At 31.2% G+C, this 25011-nt stretch overlaps 3 protein-coding genes across 4 annotated transcripts in view; 2 read left to right on the forward strand and 1 right to left on the reverse strand.

Annotated features, from left to right (window-relative positions):
* Window positions 1-967: 967 nt before the first annotated feature.
* LOC106710260 (mitochondrial carrier protein Rim2) lies at window positions 968-19534 on the reverse strand. 2 transcript variants are annotated; one of them, XM_045681281.1, is made up of 8 exons: window positions 19151-19534; window positions 17818-17971; window positions 10832-10899; window positions 7758-7936; window positions 7218-7330; window positions 2579-2795; window positions 2103-2205; window positions 968-1446 (listed from the first exon to the last, which is right to left on the reverse strand). In XM_045681281.1, exons 1-8 carry the CDS (start codon window positions 19189-19191, stop codon window positions 1326-1328), a joined length of 996 nt encoding a protein of 331 aa, XP_045537237.1. In that variant the 5' UTR covers window positions 19192-19534; the 3' UTR covers window positions 968-1325. The 2 variants fall into 2 exon arrangements, with proteins under 2 accessions (XP_045537237.1, XP_045537236.1); XM_045681280.1 differs by having other exon boundaries at window positions 969-1446; window positions 10832-10989; window positions 19151-19532.
* A 379-nt stretch (window positions 19535-19913) lies between these two features.
* Window positions 19914-22340, forward strand: LOC106710231 (superoxide dismutase [Mn], mitochondrial). The gene is made up of 5 exons (XM_014502235.2): window positions 19914-20061; window positions 20182-20360; window positions 20753-20891; window positions 21167-21321; window positions 22028-22340. The coding sequence occupies exons 1-5, from the start codon at window positions 20030-20032 to the stop codon at window positions 22171-22173; spliced, it is 651 nt and encodes a 216-aa protein (XP_014357721.2). The 5' UTR covers window positions 19914-20029; the 3' UTR covers window positions 22174-22340.
* A 494-nt stretch (window positions 22341-22834) lies between these two features.
* LOC106710217 (kinesin-like protein unc-104) overlaps window positions 22835-25011 on the forward strand; it is an 80258-nt gene continuing 78081 nt past the window's right edge. The window contains exon 1 of the mRNA XM_045681298.1: window positions 22835-22991. The gene's annotated coding sequence lies outside the window, so the exon portion shown is untranslated. The remainder of the gene's footprint in view (window positions 22992-25011) is intronic.

The following is a 25011-nucleotide window of genomic DNA, read 5'->3' on the forward strand; positions in this document are numbered from 1 at the left end:
ACAACTATGAATAATAAACATCCTGTATACAATAGAACATTTGACAAGCAATACTAAATTTAATCAGTGACATCCCGACTACTAAAATACATTCATGAAAACATGTTATTTTTTTCAAATAGAATAAAAAAGGAGGACAATTCTACATGACAGAAGAAAGTCATAGTAATACTTGTTGAATATATTCCAATTACAACAAAATGTGCAATATTAAAGAATGAGTTTTGTTGTATTTGATTTTGTTATTTGAAAATATTTGTAAAATGCATGCGCCTATTGTAGATATTTAACAGAGTTTCCACTGCGACAAGGTGTTACAGAACATCCAAATGTCAACATCAAATCAGTGGAAACCTAGCTTTTAATATAGAAATCTCAACTTAATTATTTTTATAATCTTAACAAGCATAGATAATAGAATTAAGTGCACTGGTGAAGAAGCAGAATATAACAAGTGTTATTTGTTGATAATTTGAAAAAGAATAAATGTTGCCATTATTGTTAAAAAAAAAAATTATTGATTTTGCATTTTTTTATTATTTACTAAGAAATGTTTCTTACAAAAGAGACTAGAAAACTATGACTAATGCGATTTTTTTAATTATTTTCGGAGTCGTAAAAGCCAGATTAATTAGTCGGCGCACATAAAAACGAATAACCAATTAAAATAGGAAAATATTAACATTATAAAAATATTTTTTGACAACAATTTTTTTTGATTATGTCAGCATATTAAAACTCTAGTTACAACATAAATGATATATTTAAGAAGTTAACAATTTTTTTTTAAATAACGGGACCAATTCAGTACTTAAATCATTAGATTACATCAGAGCACCGTACATACTATATTTTGTTAAAAAATATATCCATTCATATAAGTAGAAACTAATTTCATAAAAATACGCTGAAATAAAAACACTAACAAGCTCGTTGGAACAGAACATTCTAGATATTTTAATGAAGGATTTTTTTTAGCTTCCACTTTGATTTTGTATATGAATAAGGATTATAAAAACTTTCAAATAAAAATGTGTACCTCTTTGATACTAGAACTGTCAAAATCGTAAAAAAAAATTAACATTTTGAAATTAAATTTTATTTTACGAATTTCCGAGTTGTGACGTCACATTTTTATTTGAAACCCATTGTTTATGTCTATAATGTCTTCTTTTGTAAACACGTAAAGATGATTTCTAAGCATATTTTTCTGTTTTACAATGACTTATGCAACATTTCATCTGAAATCTAAATTGCAAGTTTGCAAGCCATTTGTAAATAATGACTACTATTTTGATGGGTTCAAAGTATTGACTTGTCATAGTTTAAGTGTTCTCATAGAAGGAACTATTGAAATGTGTAGTTAGCAGATAAACCACTGCCTCGTATGTAGACATCATGATCGCTGTGTTAGGTATTTGACGGACCAGCTGAGTTCCTAAACCCCTGAAAAACAACAATAACATATATAATTCTATATAATACTAGCTTTTACCCGCGACTTCGTCCGCGCGGAATAAAAAAAAATGCACACAAGATAAAAAAGTTCCTATGTCCGTCTCCTAGTTCTAAGCTACCTCCCCATCAATTTTCAGCTAAATCAGTTCGACCGATCTTGAGTTATAAATAGTGTAACTAACACGACTTTCTTTTATATACATATATAGATATATATTTTTTTTCTATTTGAAATTAATTATGTTACTTAAAATTAAAAAAAATAAAGATATTCAATATGAACGGTTTTAAAAATACTCTAAAACTAGACATTTCAATAATGTTTAACGGTAAGCCAGTAATTTAAAATTCCTCTACCGAACACATTTTCAAGAAGATTTTTAGCAGTTTTATTCTAAGACTAGCTTTTCCCCGCGACTCCGTCCGCGCGGAATAAAAAACAGAAAACGGGGTAAAAATTATCCTATGTCCGTTTCCTGGTTCTAAGCTACCTGCTCACCAATTTTCAATCAAATCGATTCAGCCGTTCTTGATTATAAATAGTGTAACTAACACGACTTTCCTTTATATATATATATATATATATATATAACATGTTTTTATGCGTTTGTTGATATGATAAAATACATTAAGTTCAATGATACCTATATACACCGCGATAACCTTCCTCCACCCAAACTGTGTGCAGCGTCTGCCAGAACTTGCGGTACTTGTCGCCTTCCTCTCGCAGCCGCGTCCTTGCTACTTCTATTATTTAAAACCACAATAAAACCATTAAGATAGGAACATGACAATATTGAGACAGAGCATAATATAATTTTACAAATTAACAGCGGGACATACAACACCGGCAGTGGGTTAAGAAATGCACTCACATCTAACATGCCACCATAATGTTTCTTATGTCATCTTACTAATATTAGAATTGTGGATATATGTATGGATGAGATATATGTTTGTTAGAAGGTCTGCAGAACATCTCAAAGGATCTTAATGAAATTTGGCATTGATGTAGAACATAATCTAGAAGAACATATAGGCTACTTATTAAGTTTTATTTTACCTCCTCGCAGCTACAATTTTGAATTACAATCAAACGAGAAACTTTTGTGTTTCTTACCATGTGGATAAGCAATACAGGATGCGACCGTCTTAGAGAAGGCGCCTGCGCCCATGAACTCCACAAAGTCCCGAGGCGAGCGCGTGTCGCTGGGCACGCCGTCAGAGCGCGCGGCGATCAGGCGCGCCTTCACACCTTCGTACAGCACGAAGTGTACCACAGTCTCACTTATACCCATGTACGATGCCGTTATACCTTTGTAAAAACCTTTTATACCCTGCAACAATTACAAAACAAATTCTATTCAACAAAGGATAGAGAATATAAATACACTAGATTTTTTTTTATATATAGGGGCAAATGAACAAGTGGTGACTTGAAAAATAGCGAAGTGGCTACTTTTAAGAGATGATGAGAGATTTCTTTCAGATACTAACCTATACTATGTATCTTAGATGCTAAAGGAGTCAAAAAATCCACCACATCTTTAACCAGAATTAAAGACAAATACGATTTTTTTCCCTCTATGATATTTTAAGACCTTAATTTGTAACTCTATGGTAATTTTTTTTTTCTGTAAGAGACGAATAAATCTTTTCATCTACCCCAATAAATATTAAAAGTCCCGTCAAAATATGTCCAGCCGTTCTTGAGATCACCCGGTACAAATGCAGCTTTGTGGACAGATATGACAGACGAAAATTAAAAATAATGTTTTTTTTTATAATCAGCTACTATGTTGAGTGCAGAATTGAACATTCTGCCAAAGAGGTGGCATACTGGCCAAGACCTTTGCCTTTTGTATTAGACATAGCTGGGCACAGTTAATCAAAAAGTTAACTTCGTTAATCGTTAATTCGTTAAATAAAAATTTAACTTCGTTAATCGTTAAAGCGTTTAATTTTCAAAAATTTAACGCAAGTTAAAGTTAACAGTTAAAGTTAATTTTTGTTTATAAACAAAAATTACGAGTATAAGGCCCAAGCGGGAATCCGAATCGTATGGACCGATTTTGTCGAGACTTTCAATAGAACTTAGGCTATTTTTTTACTGCGCTTACAAAATCTCGGGCGATCGCTAATCCTATCTATAGTTTAGTAATATAATTTACTAAAATAAAACTTCTACAATAGGAGCGATGTACTACGAGTATAATGCCTGTACCATACTAATGACATAGCATGCACTAGTTACACACACTTATATACTACACTGACAATGATGGACAATTGACTTTTTCAGTCAATTTTTTATCGACAATCCGACATCACGGAATTAGAGAGCTAACTAAATTTAGACAACACAAATTTTCTGTTAAACTGTGAGACATGTGATAATATTCAAAAGAAAACAATCAAAACTTGTATGCAGTATTTACATTTATCTGTTACTATTTGCACCTGTATATTCATTTGCTCATGCTCCAACAACTGAACATTTAATTTTATGTATAATTTGGTAATATTTTTTTATTTTATTTTTGCTAAGGACCCACGAACAGACTTATCATTTTTTACGTACTTTTTATTTATTAATATAGATTTATTAATAAAACTTCTAACATCAGAGGAAACTTATTATAACATTAATAAATAAACTATATAACCAATCCAGTGATACATCTCAACGCATCAAACTATACAACTGAGATGCCTTCGATAATTTCTAGCATCTAATGATCTATCGTCCGATCTATTGTTATATGTAAATCAAATAATACGTTACACGACAACGAAAACAATCGATCGCGGGTGATGTCTTCTATATTTCTTATCACCTATAAAATCGTTATAGTCAATTAGTAAGAATATGTTTTAAATTATTTTCAACGACATTCGATATCGAAAGTTTATTTTATATTAATTTTATACGTAAAAAATCGATGTCTTTTTGTAAAGGTCACTTGTGGCGACATTTCACATATTAATTTTAGTATATACTAGCGACCCGCCCCGGCTTCGCACGGGTGCAATGCAAAATATACCTACTACAGAATAAATGCACAATTTATTTAAGGTACTTAAATGGATAAGGATTAATGTTGTATTGTTTAAAATCACTTCGTAAAAGAATAAAAATGGTTATGCTGGGTTATCCCTAAGAGATAGACATATACCATCGCGGACTTTTTTGTTGAACTTTTTAAGGTGAACAATACTGTAGTACATTATTTTGGTCTATCTCGTAGGGTTCAGCCAGCGTTTGCAATATAAGCGCAAAAAAACGTGCTTATTTACGACATCACATTAGAAAACTTTAAATTTATCAGTGTTTCTCTACTATATTATGCATTTATTATACATACAAACCTTCCTTAAGAATCACTCTATCTATTAAAAAAAACCGCGTCAAAATCCGTTGCGTAGTTTTAAAGATCTAAGCATACATACGGACATACAGCGAAAGCGACTTTGTTTTACACTATGTATTGATGTATTGATAACACAATTTAACATTATTTCACTAACATAATAATTTTATCTTTTTCCTCATTCTTTCTCGTTTTGTCGTATACTTTTTTTTTTGTAAACAAACAAATTATCTTCGCTATTGTCTTTGCGCAGCGCACGTGCATCCCCGACCATTAGAAGGGTTGGGGCCATAAATCCATCGAGTTCGTTATCGCATTCTCTGTGCGGATGTCCATTTGATCCTTTGTTCATATTTTTGTTGTTGTTAAAATTATTTTTCGTTGACTATAAAGAAGCCCCAAAAAAACAAACGACGGTAATAAACACCTAAATCCCTTTTGTTTTTGAGGAATGTTTATTGCGTGCACATTTCGTCTTTCGTATTTTTAAATTTATTTTTCATTGTTTGTTTCTTATCTACGCAATGACAAAAAAATCCTATTTTTACGCTTTTTCAAATGAGCCATATACGATTTTTTTAATATTTTTGTTGTCTTTAAACTTCAATATTAAAATAAACATTTTTGTCGCCAACAAAGTTTAGTTGTAATTTAGTTACGAGGTTGAAGAGTAATGCACATTTGATTATTTCGATATCAATTCAACGCAGTGTTTATCTTTTTTACTAGATTTTGCGTTTCACGTATAAGACAAAGTGTATAATTATTGTATTTAGAATAAAGTGCTTTCGAACCTTATGTTGATTTTATAACAAAATCTTGTTCTAAAAAAAAAGTGATGTTAAATAAATGAAAACCAGTTTTAATGTGAATAAAATGTAATAGGTATAGACTTTTCGAGATATTTGTGTAAATGTGAAATAATAAATAAACTTTGAAGGTGTCTAGCGCCTAAACATCGCAATATTTGATAGAGGTAAGTTTGATTAAATCGTCACTATTTTCTAACAAGGATTCTGCGGTACTCTTTTGATCACGTCTTTCCCGGCCGCTCGGTGTATTGTATAAACTGCATAACACTCGCACTCGCCCGTTCTCGTTCTCTCTCGTTCTCGTTCACCATTCGACTCGCCGACGGTCCCCGAACATAGCCGAACTTACGAATGTAGCCTGATGCATAATTTAAATAAAATGACAACACGTCATTAACGGACTAAATTAACGGAAGTAGAATTTAACGGAAGTTAACAAGAGCGTTAACACTTTTTGAATTTAACTTAAAAGTTAATCCGTTAAGGAAAATGTTAACTTCGTTAATTAACGATTAACGGATTAACGAGTTAATGCCCACCTATGGTATTAGAAAAAGATAGGTAAAAAAAATTGTAGAAGAATGGCGCGGAAATTATTAACAACGTGATGTTTGAGTGAATAAAGCATTTTTTGCTGCCATTTAAGATTTTTCAATATTACATACAGACACTCATATATTTAAATTATTAGATTAACATATAAGTTTACTTGTGTAAAAGCTATGATAGATATTTGATGTACGATAAACAATAGCTCGATATAGATTTGGCCGCTTCAATGTGCGCCATATTGATTGTTTGACGCCAACAGTGACGGTACACCGCACCGCATCTAGTTATGTATCATTCGTTCATACTCATACATACATATCTACAATATCTAGTGATAAGTTTTATTCCAATAAGTATTTTACAGAACAGTTAAAGTCGTGATTAATATGAAAACCAGCAAATATTTAAGCAATTAACAAACGCAAAAATACTGCGTGTATTACAATAAAAATGTGGTGGATCAAGTTTTCAGTTGTTTTTGTATAATGCCTGGTTTACATTATGCCAGTCCAGTAGGACAGTAGCGCTGGCGAGGAATGAACTGTTTTGAGTCACTGGCGCCAGTTAGTGTGTACATTATGCGAGTTGAATGCAAGCGCTGATTTTTAGTGTAACTGTCTTACTACACTGGTATAATGTAAACCAGACATATCTTACTAATAATATAAATGGGAATGTTTGAAAAATGAAAATGTATGGATGGATGTTTGTTTAAAGGCATCTCCGGAACAGCTGAACGGATCTTGATGAAATTTGGCACCGATGTAGAACATATTTTAGTCATTAAGGTTTTTTTAAATATAACGATAGCTCTTTATGTATAAAACTCTTCAATATTTCAACGCTTATATTTTAAGTTTTTGTATACTGTAAAATGGGGTTTTTAAAATATTTCCCACGCATAAAGCACTGCACTTTCCCATATTAAAAAAACACTCTGGTTATATTGTGCACGTATTGGAAGCAGAAACATCGCCAGATTGTGTCTATAATTTCTAAATATAAATATTTATAAAGTTGGTACCGTCTTAGCGTATATCCTCTTTATGCACTGCAGCGCTGTGATGTTCTGTCCGTCCAGTTGCAGGCGGGTCTTCACGAACCAGATAGGATTGGTCATAGTGCACGACATGAAACCTGCAATAATAAAAAATATATATTATAGCCCAAAGATTCTCATACTTTTCTCTTAGACTCCTTTCAGAATTTTACCGATTTCGGTGAAACACTTTCTGTCATTCAGTAGTTAGTAAACGGGGATTTCCTTTATCTTCATAAGTTGTAATTGTTTTTAATTTCGTCAAACACATTATTCAGTTCTCTCAAAGTTTCGTACGACATACATATCGACGTACATATGACGACATGTTTTCTATTTTTAATTCTTTTTATATATAATTCTTTATGATTATTAAGATTATTGATTAGATTGAGATTTAAAGCAAAAAAAAAATAAGTACATTTCGATCTATCCAACGAAAAGAGTTACATCTCTCATAAGATCTCTTGAAAAATATAACTCTTTCGTTGGTCAATTTTAGTGAGCTTGAAAAATATAAATCACCTGCAGCGCTCGCTGCTGAGAGATGAACAATCGGCGTGTCCGGCGGTATGTGTTGATTAAGGATCGCCTTCGCCTGGGAATACGTGCAGAAGTAAATCGCCCTAGATGGCGCCACCCCCACCAGGTTCGGTCCCAGCCCTTTGAAAAGCGCCCTCGGACCTTCAGTCTGGACGATGTGCCTGTAAGATAAAAATTAATCACCTCTACTCTCCTCATATCTTATTGTTTTAATATGCATTGACGCAAGCGGGACTATCTGGCGTGATAAATAAAATTGTAAACAAATGTCAAATAACAACAATTGATTATTTTAACGGTAAAACTGGTGACATTTTCTATTTAGTTGATGGATTATTATTTATAAATGTACGGAAGATCCCACTGCACTGATTAAATTTATTATTGGAAAAGATAAATTTTAACGTAAGAAAAAGATAAAAACATTTAAGATTATGTTTAAAAATAAGTATGGGTGTTGGTTAAATGACGCTAATCAGCGCAATATTTGGCCGTGTCAAGAGCATGTCCATGCGGAGCGCGAGTGATGCGGGACGTTTGTTATCTATTAGCGAAGCAGTATGATAACAGCGCTAGTTACAACCGGTTTTAGGTCCTAGATTATCTCATTTCTTGTACTTGGATACTGAAACTTATCCTTTGATGCATGTCATCTGACAAGTCACGACAAAATTAGGGGTAGATTTTTTTCTTAATAAAGCTTTTAGAATCGTACAAATAAATAATGTTAAAAAATAATTCTTGAGTACAGAATATATAAAAACATGGCGGAAAAAAATGCTAAGATTTGGTACAGCGCTGTCGAAAAACACTAACTACGATTTCAAAGAAGACATTATGGATAACATTAAGAAAGAATAAAGAAAAACAAGGTATTATAAAAGAGAAAAAAGTTTTTATTTAACGAGTTATAATGAAAGGTAATGAAGATGCTCGATCAAATCATTGATAGAGCTTCATCCCGCAATTGTCTGGAAGACTCTATAAAATATAATCATTGTTCTCGCTGGTAATAAAATCGTTCAAAACATTGTCGTTCTGTCTTACATCAAAACATGACGCAAGGGTACTCTTCTGCCAGAAGAACAGTGTACTGTACATAACAGTCGACCCATCTAACGAAAACAGTTATATCTCTTAAGCAATGTTCACTTAATCTTTTTTTTACAGATGTACTTTCATACTACTATCTTTAACCTATAATTAAGGTTATTTTCTTGTAGTAGATTATTTAACACGGCATGCTTTTCGAGTGACGAGCAGATGTCTAAGCACGCGGTGGCACACAGCCAACATGTCAATTGACACAGGCGCGCATTAGCGATGTTCGAAGTGCACAACTTATGGATATATTGGAACTGTTACTACGCTATAGTTACCCTACGTGTTATTCCGGTAAAAGTTATTTATAGATTTAGAGAAAGTCACAGTAACAGGTTAGAAAGGGCAACTCTATTGTCTGTCCCAACGATAGCTAGACTCAAGTCGTGGGTGTTTCAGCTATTAACGTATTAAATATAGATAATTATTCATACATACATATTTAGTAACAAGTCCTTTTCGAAATACATTACAGAAGTTAGAAAATATAAATATCGCTGTATTCACGTGTAATAAAATTATGTCTTAATTACATTTATGAGCTAATCTTTGTGGTTTCAAATAACAAAGTGGAAAAAGAAATTTATAAGAAATTCATTAAAAAAACGTCTCCGATTTACTATGCTAAACAGGTTGACTATTTTTAACTTGTTTGTAGGACGACACACTGTTTTGCACGACTCTATTTTTTTTCATACCCATTGCTCTAAATTCACATATAAAATTTTGATTTAGTTTTAAACCGATTAAATAAGAAACCTTGTAATTTTTTTATTTCAAACTTCATTCACGTCATTTTCCATACGTAGCGATAACTAGTCTAAAGTCTAGTCTAATTAAAGAACCTAATCACTAAATACGCTATGACCTAAAAGCAACTTGATCGACGGTAAATAATTAGTAACAAAAACAATGCAATTAATCTATAATAAGAGCGGAAACATTTTCCTGTTAGCTTACACTTTGTAAACAACACTATGAGTAAATACTATTATTAAATGCAACCCGACGAAAAGAGTTACATGTCTTAAGGTAACTCGTATGAGTTGTAACTGTTTTCATTGGAATAGTCGAAACGCGTATTGACTAGTATTACTTAAGAACTGGTTCTTACATTTGTCTTGCTAACTTTAGTAACACTTTGATATGAATCTTTGCAGGTGACATGTGCATAATTGCTTTTGAGTGAACTCGAGCGAGTTCATAGTAATTTAATTGATAGTTTATTTGAATATGTAAAATAAACTAAAGCTGCCTAAAATAATGAACTAGTTGATGATATAGGCAATTTATTAAATAAAACTGTGGGTCTACCACGAATATTTTTGACAATTGCCTTCCTATGGTCACCGTCAACTGTGTCAAAATTAGTGTGAGATTTTAGTGCACTTATGCCCGATTGGGGCGGTACAGTTTGCAATAAAAAAAATTTTTTCGACAAAGATACGAACGCAATTGTCACAAATATTCGTGCTAGGCTCACTGTAGAAAAATATATGCGACATTTTACCACATTTTGAATTAATTTCTCGGTCCTTTTACAGTTACGTTGTTACTAAACAAAGATAAAACCGGTTACGATGACAACTTTCAAACCTTCTTGAGAGCTGTTTGGTATTGTGAAGAATTAAGAAATAATATTACTTGATTGCTAAACTCGAAAAAAAAAAAACAATAGCCATAAAATATTAGCGATAAAAAATGCTTACATTCATAGCCAGCGCAAATACAGCTGCGTTCGTATGCATTCATTTTAAAATGTAGTAACAGGACGATTTTGTGGCACTGAACATATTAAGCCTTGTTTATACAGTATAACGACATATTGACTCATCTGATTAAAAGACTTTCATCTTATATAGAGATCCCATGAGATTTAACTTTTGCATATAGACCTCTTAAGAGATGTGACTCTTTTCATCGGATGTGTTGATAAATTGATAATGTTTACTCACCTGATGCACTGTATAAGGCTCATCCTGGAGGTGGTGCGCGCGTGGCCGGCCCTGGCGCACTGCTGCACCTGGTAATTGTACGACATCAGCATACGATCTGCTTGCTTGCTGTATGCGAACATCGCGCCCATCGTACGCCTGTAGCCCCATTTGGCCTCCTGCGTTACACGGCCAATGTTACGTTGCAAATCAATTTGCTTTATACATATTGTTATTAACCCCAGAACTTTAATTCTATTTGATTATTTGCAAGATTTCTTATTATAGAAAATGTTAATGTACGAAGTCCAATAGATTTGATTTGAATTTATTAAGATATTGAAACAATGATGAGATTGTTTGTGACCTCTGAAAACCTTACTGACGGTGACCAGGGCCGGCGTTAGGGAACGGTGCGGTTGGGCGTCCGCCCAGGGCGCTAGACAGGAGGGGGGGGGGGGCGCCACAGGTTGCGAATTAAACAGTCTCACTTAAAAGAAGTGAAAAAAGAGGGCGCCTTAGAAATTTAGTAGTAAAAAAGTGTCCTAAGTATAAATATAAATTTCTAGAACCATCACATTATTATAGATGCTTCCTTAAATTTAGCGTTTGAGTGACTTAATCATATTATATCAATTTCAAATTCTAAAGAGATGTGTCACTTTAAAAATTAGTACATTATCTAATAAACGTATATTTTGTAAACAACATCAATCAAAATTATACCAGTGGAAAATTACAGAAGCAGAGATGAGATGAAGCCTTACTTGCTAATTAAATTCTCCCATCGCCACTCGCTACCACAAATATAGATAAACGTGATAAGTGACTGATAGCGCCGTGCAAATTACAATATGTTACAATTTATTGGTATACCTATATGTTGATATGTTATGTGATATATAGGAATATTTAAACAACTAAATAAATAAATATACATGTAAGAACATCCGTTTCTCGTTTAATTTAAATATTAACATGAAATGGACAAATCTTTTGTCAATTCCAAAGAAGTCTTGTGTCGACATTACACTGTTTACGTTATATTTTTGCCACTTTTAAAGGGCCTTTTGGCTTAATTGTTTCCTTTCATATGAGCATCAGCAATCTATCTAAATATCTGAGCAAATAAAAAAAAATAACTCTAATGAATGGTATTATAAATGCGAATGTTTAGATGGATGGATGTTTGTTAGAAGGTACCTCCGGAATGGTTCAATGGATCTTGATGAAATTTGACATGTATGTAGAAAATAAACTAGAAGAACACATAGGCTACTAATTCAGTTTTTTTTTAAATTTCGCGGTGACGGAGTCGACAGCTAGTGATATTATAAATGCAAATGTTTGTATTTATATTTGTCAGAAAGTGTCTCCAGACCGGCTCAACAGATCTAAATGAAATTTGGTATAGATGTAGAACACACCCAGGAAGAACACATAGGCTACTATTTCTTTCATTCCGGACGGACCGAGTCACTGGCAAAAGCTAGTAAATCATAGATATTAAATTATTGCTGCCATGTCAAATATTAGTCTCACGTTTATACAGGTCTGCGCTAGTTTTCATGACTGAGAGAATTAGCGTCAATTATTACACATATACAGTAAAATGATTATAATATTGTAAATAGACTTCAAAACACATGCACATCTAGATAAGTAAATAATGTATTTATACACTAGATGGCGCTGTATTATTTAATTTAGATGCACTTCTGAATACATGGAATAATATGAAGATGAAATTATTTTTCATCGTACAGTTTCTGGCGGAGACAATAGGATAAACTTTAGAAAACCGTATTCTTATCAGCCTGTAATAAGTACCTATGCAAATTATATAAATTATAATTTGGTTATAACAATAATTTTAAGTCTATCGTTTTATTTCTACAGTTCTGATTCTGAGTTGATACTGAAGCCATCATTGAAACTTTATTATTAATGTAAAATCTTAATCTTGGTTCAGTGTTTACTTGAATGCATTGATATCTATTTATAGACAGCCTTGAAATCCTTTAGATTCATAACAATTCATCTCGTAACATGACATCGTACGATGTTGGCTTTTATATCTAAAGGTAGGTTTACATTGAGCTAATTATAAGCAACTTATGCCGCAAATGTGATGAAAGTTACATAAGTAAAGGTTTTGTTAAAATCTACTAGTCTTCTAGTTATTTAAAAAAAAAACAATGGGACCCATCTGCAAGCACTTCCTTTCGATTAAAATATTTTTTGTCAAAATCGGACCACCAGGGGCGGAGTTTCGCGGTAACACACATAAAAAAACAGTCGAATTGATAACCTCCTTCTTTTTGAAGTCGGCTAAAAATATTAATATAGGTTTTTTAATGTTTCAAGAAAGCTTACGGAAGAGAAAATCTTTTATTACAAATTCAAAGCAGCATACATGAGTGAGAACATGAGCCATATTACTACCACCTAAACAGTTATCAGGATGCAAATCTGTACTATGAAATGCAAAATTTAAAAGTTAAAAGTTCCATGTAAACCTACCTTAGTGTACTGTTGCTAATAGAGAATGTCGTGCTGTTAAGTATTTTAAAGCATGTGCGCAATTGTTGATGATACGTTCATTGCTGTACTTGAAAGTAAACATCGTCAATTACCGAGACAGCATGCGTCCAAAGATAAACAACTCCATTGGCGATATGATATGTATAGTACATTAAGATAGTGAATCTTTGGCACTTGGTATATCTAAAAATACTCTCAGGTCATCCGGTGTTGATCTAACTATATATCAATATATACATATTTATGAAATTAAAGTGTCTGTATGTAATATCAAAAAAATAGACATGATGTATTTATTGCTAATAACAAAAATCCAATTTTTAAACATTTTATACGACCGCAATTCCGCGTTTGTTCCAATGTCTGGAACGTCTGGATCGATTTTGACGGGAATTTGGAAGGTACCTGATGTAGGCGGACGTAATATAGGCTACTTTTTTAAATTTTGCGCTGATGAAATCGCGGTCGCTAACTATAAATATAACTAGTAATAAGTTCTTAACATATTTCTTTTGTGTTAGTGAGGCAAAAACTGGTTAATAACCGTGAATTTTTATAGTCGAAACAGTCGTATGAACACATATCTATCTATCAACATAATCCTTATAGAAAAAAAAATGTTAACGATATTTTTTCTACGATTGTTTCTGCAATGGAAAAACATCAATGTAAACGTCCTAAGTACGCGTATTTTACTTAAATAGTAAATAACACGATAAGATCCATGTGATAAATTAGCAATCGGTTACGTATTCGGAGAGTAAATGGGTCATTGCCGAATGAACAGAAATACATAATGTTCAATTGTAGAACGTACATACGTATATAACCAAGATAAATCCGTGGACGTTACCTTCAACCTTGCCTATGTTTATTCGGTAGTAACTTTAAAAGTATAAATATTCATATAAATATAATATACGTCGTTGTAAAAATAGCAGTATTTTTTTATTATAGCTGTATGATAAAATATTTATTAAGAAGCCCTATTTAACTAAATATACAACATTTCTTGATAACATAACTTGTGTGAAGGTTGAAATTTATATTAAAAAAAACTACTAAAAAAATATTTCAAACCCAATTAGGCTTACAAAATATAACCTTATTCGGTGAAAACTGTTAAATGCAATACACTTACAAATTAAAACACTGACATACTCTTAAATTGTTGTCTTAAAAAAAAACAATTTCATTGGCAAGTTGCATAAAAATGCAGATATGATAGCATTCAAGTTAACCACATATGGACATCGAAGGCTGTTCGTCGGACACTGAACTAGCAGGAAGGTTGTTTCTTGTAATGAAATGGGTTTTACAGGGAATATTATTTCTGCTTCACATATTACTAGAATTACGTAAAGATTTTCTTTAAATCAATGAAATTGTCATCAATCATTGGATAGTCGGTTAGGTAAACAATAGCTTGTCGATTTATCTAATAAGAAATACCAGATAGTAGTGGATATATACAAATTTATAAACGATACGAGCATATGATGTAGGAAACAAAATGTTTCCTAGTTTGTCATATTTTGTCACTAAATATCGTGGGTTCCCACTGCCACGTTCTGATATTTCACTTCTTTCCATTTGAAAAACAAAATCCTACTGCCTGCTATAGGCCGTGAAAACAAAGTAAAGTGAAACGAATGGGAAGATTTCCGAATACTCTGTTTTTATCTTTCAAGAAATCTTTGCTGGATGCTTCAACGATTTTTTTGTCGTAATCGGGAATAAAACGACGTGACATTACAAGCTAACAATGATATCGCATTTATTGTACAATATTGTACACTATTTGTAGACAGAATTCTATATTATTCTGGAAAATTCATTGCAAAAACAAATATGACTAAGATGACAAAACAACAACCAAAAATACGAGAAAGCATAGTATTAAAATACGTATCAAATGAAATGCCCAATCAGATGATGTTTACTGCACTTTGATTCAGAGTTATAAATACGACTTGATCCATTTACAGTCCGTATGAATCTCGGACGATGATCTTATACGATCGAAATGCTTAAAACCTGGTTTGTTTTACTAATAATTCAATATAAAAATTCAAAGATTTCCATAAAATCGATTGAAATAGTTTTGGAATTTTTCAATAATCAAATCGTAAATGCATACTTGACCGAATTCAAAGTAAAAAAAAAAACAAAAACTTACATTCAAATTAGCAAACAACTGTTGTCAGTTGGACAAAATAATTAAGGTATAAAAAAAAACAAAATGTATGAAACAACAAAAGAGAGAACAATAATTTTGGCGACAGTATTGGGTATTTGCCAATAACTAACTCAATTGGGTTTTGATGTTAAGAAAACATATATCTTATATGTTTAGATAACATAGTATAAGATATTTGATGCAAAAGTATTTTAAAAGAATTAAACTAACAGCGAAATAATGAATTTAACTCTACTTCATAATAATCCTCGCTGTAGTATAAACTCAAACCGAACGTAAGTAAACAAAAATGTCAGACGTTCCGCAATGACGAATGGAAAGAGACTGCCTCGAGCAGCAGCGCACGCTTCCTTATAAAACCTTTTTTTTGTGTGGCTACCCTCAACAGTCCTAACAATAGTTATATTTATAGAATAAGGGAGTAACATAATCACTGATGTAAAACTATATCTAGAGTTGAACATCGACAAAACATAGTCATGATTGTGGTTAATATATCAATGGCTCCTACGAATAAGGGCCAATGTGCAAATTGAGTACATGAGAAGCGCTCAAAGTTTCAACCATATAAAAGAAGATGCAACATAGGCCCTTTACTTCAGTAAAAACACACTTTTAACTATTTTAATTAGTGCATGTTAACTAGACTAATACATAGCTAACATAAAAAAGTAAAAATATTTGTTACTTTGGCCCTTATATATAGGACCCATCAATATCTACAACTTTTTAAAACACTCCAGTCTACACTATATCTCCTACTGATAAATTGTGACATGTTTTATAAAATTTTTTTGGCAGTGCCAACCGTTTCAGTGATTTATTAAGGAAACAAAAGGTCATTGGTTTGAACCTGATCTTTGAATAATAAGTAATAAATAAATATAGATTGATGGGAATTTTATATAATTATGCAGATAATATGTAATTAAGTGTGTTCAATCTTATCTTTCTTCCATGCTACATGATAAAATCATTCAAATAAATATTCTCAATTTTCTAGATTACATTAAACAGTTAAAACTGGTGAAGTTCATAACTTAACAATAAAATATACAATATACAATATTTTATAAAACATCTTTCAAAATCCCTTTTGCCTAACAAGAATATAAAAATATATCCATTTTTCTAATTTTCATAGAGTATAAAAACAAAAAATTAACGATGGATTTTTTTATAGAGGAATAGGTTATAAATTATATTCAATTTGATCAAAATTTAACTTTTTTAAAATTTAAACACTGCTGTATAAGAGTGCAAATAAAATGTTAAGATAATGTTGGCTATACATTTAGATATGATATAAATACAATAAACATCTTGTTTAAACATTGCAGATGTTCAGATAATGACTTACTAAATAAAAATAAGAATGACAAGAATATTTTATTTTTAATTGTAATATAAAGTTTTATGTTTTAATTTAATTTACACTTTATTTCAAAAAAATATCTTAATCAGTCAATAGACCATCATAGCCTAAAAAACAAAATAGAAGGGAAAAAGCAAACATGAAATTATTTCTTTCATTTTTCATTGATATTTGCAGTTCATTTATTTATGACAGTTTTTAGATTTGTGATCTTTTCCATTACATTTTTATAGAAAAATTAACCATTTGAACTTTCATCTCTGTAATATTTTGTGAATGCACAATAATATTGGGATATAAAGATAGAGACGGATGTGAATTTATTTTTATAATTAAATTATTTTGAATGAAAAATAATTACTTTATAATAAAAAATCAAAAGCTTAGTAAATTAGTATTTAATATTAAAATTAAAAGAAATGTAGTTTATTGTATTCTATTGTTAAGAATGTTTTTAAATAAAAGTTTTATCATTTATTGAATGCCAGGAACGTATTTTATCACAATAAAAAGATAAAATATTAGCAGGGGTAATCACTAGATACAGATAAAAATTGACACAAAAAAATTCATATCCAAGATATTGTCCTACAAAAAACATTATAAAAATTAATGTTATTAAGACATTTTTTTCCAATGTGACTGTGACATATATGTACATCATAAATGGTATACATAAGAGTTTTTTTTTTTATCAGAGAAGGGTAAAGAAGCTGTGGATGTTTAAAATATTTTATTTAATGTTTTTTGGCTATGCTGTAAAATGTGTAAATTTACATAATTATTTCTCATCATTGTTGCAATAAAAAAAATTAATGTATGAAATAAATACATAGTTATGATTCTGTAGTAAAAAACTATGTACTAAGAAAAACTATTAAAAATTACCTGATGTTTTGGTATCTTGGAGCAAACCCTTCTTGTGCTGACAGTACCAGATTGTGACGGTGGCTGTGGTATGCCGACACCTTTAGAGGACTGCAGACGAGTCTTCACCACTTCAAGTGGACATGTAACTACCGCCCCGGCAGTTCCCGCCAATCTGTGAATATAAATTATGTCAATAAAAAATTTACTACTAAAAGACTTATTCCATCTTCCACAGATGTGGGTTTTGTCCAGAATGCTTAGGCCAGTACAGTGCCAGTTAGTGTTTAAATTATGCCAGTAATGATTTTGAGCATTACTGTCCTATTGTACTGGTCATAAAGTAAAACAGGCAGAATGTTCATTGTCAGAACAGTACATTGTCAGAACATGTTTAAAAATATATATTGTTATTTGTCTCATTCTATTTGAAAAGAAGTTGGCTTAACATCTTTGTTCTAATTAAAATATTGTACAGTATTTGATACATGGGTTTACATCCAATAGATAGTAAATTTATTACAAAAGAACTTTTATTAAAATAATAACTTCATGATATACAGATTAGTTTCCAAACACCAAAACTTGCTGTATATTCATAAAACTTTTCAACATCATAAAATTCTAACTATAATAATATTTTTTTTATTTAAATATGTAATTTACTTAATTTCAGATTAATTTTACTCAAATAACTTATTCAAATCACATTTTCCCATAAATAAATGTAAAGTTACTTTATACAATGTGGTAAATTGTATAATTTCTAATACAATACATTGGCTTCACAACTATTTCAATTGTGAATGAAATTAATATTACTATAAATGCAGGATTTCTGTAATGTCCAGTAAAAATAACTAAAAGGTTTAAACAACTGTTTATTTTGGAAACCATGTAATACCTGCTTTTCATACTTGGTGTTCTTTTATTAACACTTTCCATTTTAAACAAAAGCAGCTAGTTTATGGTGGTTTAAACTTTTTTGAAATGAAGTAGAAAACTATGTTATTTAAAAATATCAGCATAGTATTGTAGTGTAAAGGTAACATATACAAGAGTGCATTGTTAAAGTTCTGCACTACTAAAATCTAATCATATAAGATTTTTATCTAGTAAAAAGCTATAACAGCCAACTAGGTCACTATAATGTAAATAATATTGTCAAGACATGATAATACAGCGTCTGCCGACACAACAAATGCTTAGCCGATATAAGTGAATAAACATATTCATGCAGCAACTTGCAAAATCAGTAATTTAAATCTTACATGCCGTATCAAACACATTTTGCGCATTAGGCCATACGTTGAACAAGAATGCAATATTGTGCAAAAATGATATTAAAACTTACCCCCCAGCCACAAGGTGTATCGCAGTATCCCTCTGAGACATTTTAGCGCCACAAGAGTGATAACATGACTGCAAATTGCAAAATCTATAAATAAACAAATGCACCACTACAACACCATATATTCAATCAAGTAGCAACGATCGCACAGTGTTTGTTGTTGCAAGTACGCAATATTTGAAATAAAAAAACTCTATTTTGATAAAGAATATTTACAAAATTGCATCTACATTATACAAAAACTGATATTCTTTAACATTTCAAATATATTTTAGGGTCAGCAAGAAAGTAATCTTTACAACACCGCCGCACTAGAAATTCATCTGCGTCGTCGTAACAATTTACACACACAACTGTCATAACATGGAAACTATATTGCAAAGTGCACACACTAGTGTAACTGGGCGCAGGTTCACGTCGTTCACGTGCGTAATCAGACGTACATTCTCTATGTAGTTTATGTACTAGTAGAAAATAACACCTTATCACTGCTGCATACAAGCTAATACTGTTAAACACTTAAGGATAAAGTGTAAACATCAGTGTTTCAGACGACTACATATTTTTTTCCACATAATTTGAAATACTCAAAAATGTTAACAGTTTCTAATATTTCATCACAGGAAAGTTAATAAAAACACCTTAAAATTTTTCATTAACGGAAAAATGTAACATGTTAAAAGCAGTTTTTAATCAAAGACTAGAGTTTGTCGTCTCGGCTAACTTATATGTCAAAGTCATAGGAAATGTCTTCATGACACTTTGTGACTTTTTCCCTCATACAATATTTTCATTTGACTTTTCTTCGATTGCATAACGTTCAACATTGAAGGTTGAAGCGCATATATTTTGCACCGGCCGTTCTTTAAACATCGTTGCAATATGTTGGCGACACGCAATTTTGGAAATTTAATGTATATTTTGTTTTTATAAATATTTTTCAATAATTAATAACAAACATAATTAGCCTAGGTTTAATTCTACTCAATTTTGTTGTTGATGTGTTTTCTTAATTGTTATTATTTCAATTGCAGTCGCGCTGCGGGTGCTACCCGTCTAAAACATACATTACCGGAGCTGCCTTATGAGTACAGTGCATTGGAGCCGGTAATCAGCCGGGAAATTATGAGCCTTCATCACAGCAAGCACCATGCTACGTACATAAACAACTTAAACGTAGCAGAGGAAAAACTTGTTCAGGCACAAACAAAAGGTAAATTGTACATTCCAGATTATTGTAATATACTTCAAATATGAGTTTAGGTATTTTTTTTATTTGACAGCAGCAGAAACAAGCACAATGATATCACTTTTAAGTGCTGTAAAGTTTAATGGAGGAGGGCACTTGAACCATTCAATATTGTGGTGCAATCTCTCTCCTTGCAAGACAGAACCTTCCTGTGCCTTTTTGAAAGCTGTTGTGCAGTAAATATTTATATTATCCTATGTACAAGTACTATTACCAAGTAGATGTACTTATTACCATTTATTTAATCAATAGAGCTGTTATTTGTATTAGTAACTAAGTAACATAGTTAATTTCTAGAGGAAGTATTTACATAATAGTAATATAATATGTATGTAAATTAATTTTAAACTTTTTAGGTGACATTGACACTGTAATCAGTTTGGCACCTGCCTTGAAATTTAATGGCGGTGGTCACATCAACCACACAATTTTCTGGCAGAATCTCTCTCCAAAGTCCAGTAAACCCTCTGATGTGCTGGTCAAAGCAATTGAAAAGTAATTATATTATTTTATATTACAAAATGTCTATACATGTCTAATTTGCATTGTTTATAATCTCCAAAGTTAATCTTAAATTTATATTGTTGAGAAATGTAGAAGTATATTCATAGATCAAATTGCTACTAATTTATAGTTAAACTTAGAATTTCATTATTTTAGATATAATTTACAGTAAATTATTAAATAGCTAAATGTTTTATCATAAAATAATTTGAAATTAAAGTTTTACTCTTTCTTGTTAATTACATGTTATATTTAACATTTTCAAGGGATTTTGGATCATTGGAGAACATGAAGAACCAACTTGCAGCAGCTTCCGTTGGTGTGCAGGGCTCCGGCTGGGGCTGGCTCGGATACAATAAGCAAATGAAGAAATTACAGATTGCTACATGCCAGAATCAAGATCCATTGCAGGCAACTACAGGTATTGTGTACAATGCAAATGTGTTATATTACATAACATAAAATATTCAAGTAGGTTTATTAAAAGTTGGTCACTTCAAGGTTGAGGCTTATGTAACATAAAAATTTGTTTGCCTCTTTTTAAACAATTTTTTTACAAGCTTCACTTCATTTAAAATGTACATAATACTCTTATGTATTTCAATACAAATTGCATTAAAAAAAGATTTTGTTGTTACTAACAAAAAATATATGCTTTTTTTTTACAATTTTCCTTTAGTTTCAACATTCATATAAAGAACTAGCAGTTGTTTGTGAATTCATCTACTCAGAATTTAAAAAAACCTTTTAATAAATTATATCTATTTAATACAAGGATAGTATAGCTTCCTAACAGTGAATGACTTTTTCCAAGAAATTTGGTAATTCAGAGCCTATTCAATGCAAACAAACAATCAAATCTTTCTTCTTTATAATTAGTATAGATTTGTCAAGCATATTGTGCATCGTAGTTTACAGTTTACCAAACAAAAGTATGACTCAATTTCAGTTATGACTTTTCTAAACCAACCAACCAGTTGATAGATAATATGCAAAATGTTTTATTGAAATGCGGTCCCGAAATTATAATAATTAAATAGTTTTGTTGTTGATGTAAGTTTAAGGATATCTGGTTATTAATAATGCCTTTAGTTTAAAAGAGATAAAATGAAACACTTTTTTTTCAGGACTTGTGCCTCTCTTTGGTATTGACGTGTGGGAACATGCCTATTATCTTCAATATAAAAATGTGCGCGCAGATTATGTTAAAGCAATATTCGACGTCGCAAACTGGCAAGACATTTCTGCCAGATATGAAAATGCTTCAAAGTGAAATGTTTACAGAAATCGCACTTCATTTAATCTCAGCATTTTGGTTAAACCTTTAGAATATAATTATGAATTAGGCATATGTAAACGACAACCACAAAGTGCTTGTTGTAGATTCCAGGAAACGCCTTATATTATTTTGTCTAAGTTGCTAATCTTAATACATGGATATTTGTAGCTATTGTGTTTTTTTCTTGGTGTTGTTTTTATTTAATAAAAACATTTCCTCAATCTAATTAATCCTCAGAGTTCCAAACATTTAATAATCCATAAGTTGACCATATGCCACAAGTAGGTTGTTGCTGAATCTTAATTTCTGATTTACATTGTGCCAGGGCAGTAGAACTGGCCTGGTTCATGTTTTTTGGTGCACAGCTTGCTCTTTTGCCAAAGAAAAATTTTAAGTGATTATGAAAATAAATAACGATATTTAACGTGAGATAAAAATAGAGAAAGCAGTTAAGGAATAAGTTTGGAATAAATGGTAATATTGCAAGAGATTGATCACCCTGTTTGTCATTTTCCATAAAATCGGTAAGAAATTGTTGAAAAGTGATATTTAATTTGATCAAACATGATATAAATATTGTATACGATATTTTCATTTAATTTCAGAAAATTGTTTTAGTGAAATGAAACGTAATTTACTTGCAAAATTGCAAAATGTCAAACGTCAAATCATATTTTTATTGGCGAAGTAGTGTTTCGGGCTAGTGATGAGAAATAAATAAATAATTATTTACTTTTGCGTTCTTGTAAAAATATTGATTTGTGGTTTACGTTTACCTACGAGATATTCTTCGCTCTTCTGTGAAGTCATATGTAAGTTATCCATTCATATTTCATTTCTTATAGGGCGGTTCGTGAACTTGTCGTAGTGTTATTGATTTTTCAGTGAATAGTTCTAGAGCAGCTATGGATGTTTTTCACTGTTACAGGCTAAAAGCCCTTGGATTAAAAGTAAACGAACTTTAATTAAGGTTTATTGATTAAGTATTGATGGGCTACGGGTAGTTTTTTTCTAAAGAGAATATTTTGTATCTCTTATTAACGATTAGTATTTATGAGGTCGAGGCTATTGCTACTTAGACAAAGAAAATATTTGTAAATATTTTTAGTGTGCTTTTAATGAAAATGGTTTATATTTCTTTCAAGTATAAAAAAACCAGTGCCCACATAAAAAATTTATAAACCATAAAATATAATGATTCTTTAACTTAATCTGTTTGTCTTTGCTTGTTGCCTTTATTGATTTATTCCAAAGACATTTAAGAATATAAAGACCAGACATCATGAACTAAAATTTTCTGCCCAAACGCGTAAATCTCTGGTTCTCAATCTAAGTTGTCAAGTTTGACAAAGACCAAAACCATGCTGTTGTATTGGCATGTAATAAAAACATTTGCCAAAATTGTAATAAACTCCCTCTGTTAAATAAAAGTATTTTATAATATACTAGCTTTTACCCGCGACTCCGTCCGCGCGGAATAAAAAATAGAAAACGGGGTAAAAATTATCCTATGTCTGTTTCCTGGTTCTAAGCTACCTGCCCACCAATTTTCAGTCAAATCGATTCAGCCGTTCTTGAGTTATAAATAGTGTAACTAACACGACTTTCTTTTATATATATAGACTAGCTTTTACCCGCGACTCCGTCCGCGCGGAATAAAAAATAAAAAACGGGGTAAATATTATCCTATGTCCGTTTCCTGGTCCTAAGCTACCTCCCTATCAATTTTCAGTCAAATCGATTCAGCCGTTCTTGAGTTATATATAGTGTAACTAACACAACTTTCTTTTATATATATAGATAATATACATATATGTAACATACATACAAAAGCCACATAAAGGTATGATTATGGATATTTTCAATGTCTTTATAACATTTATTGTGTACAAGCTGTGACTCTGTCCACGCAAATTAAAAAAAAAACTAATTAGTAGCTTATGAGTTCTTCCGGACTATATTCTACATCAATGCCAAATTTCAGCGAGTTACATGCAGCCATTCTGGAGATACCTTCAAAAAAACAACCATCTAAGTATTCGCATTAAAATATTAGTAAGATGTATTTCAGATACCATATTTTTTTACGTCACCAAATTATATTATTTTAAGTCATCTATTTGCCATTTCTCTAAATGTCGGAAAATGCTGCTTATGTTCCCTCTGTAACTACATATTATATTTGATTCTCTTTGCTATATTCAAAGGATTTTTTAGGAACTTACAAACATCCTCATCATCAATAAAAGTACAGTCACTAGGCCCTTAAAAATAGTGTGTATCATATCGACACCCCCATCAAATAATCCTGTAATGCAGTCTTACCAGGTTCTTGCTTTTCCGTCGAATTCGGCATCTAAAGGTCCTATTACACATTGTGATTTTATTTTATATTTTTCTTAATGTTAATTACGGAGATAAAAAGTCATTATTGATACAGCTTTTTTTTTCCCGGTATTATCATTTTTCCTTCATAGCACAGAATACGCCCGGAATACATGAATGAAAATACAATGAAGCTATAAAAATTTGCTTTTTTTTGCTAAGCTTTGTTTTAATATCTAAAAGATTTTTGTACAATAATTATTGATGAAGTTATTATATAAAGAAATACGGTTTTTTGCTTCTCTTGAAAAAATTTAATTTTTCCTATTACGGGGTTATTCGGTGGATGCGTCGATATTTTCACCACACTGCTAAACTGGATTGTGCTCAAGTATTAGATTATTAATTATAAAAAAAATATTACTTAAAATAAATTTTTATACAATTGATATAACATTAAGTAAATATTTATTCATGTAAGTCACTTGATTCTAATGACAACATGAG

Source organism: Papilio machaon, chromosome 15 (genome assembly GCF_912999745.1).
Source record: "Papilio machaon chromosome 15, ilPapMach1.1, whole genome shotgun sequence".
NCBI classification, from domain to species: Eukaryota; Metazoa; Arthropoda; class Insecta; order Lepidoptera; family Papilionidae; genus Papilio; species Papilio machaon.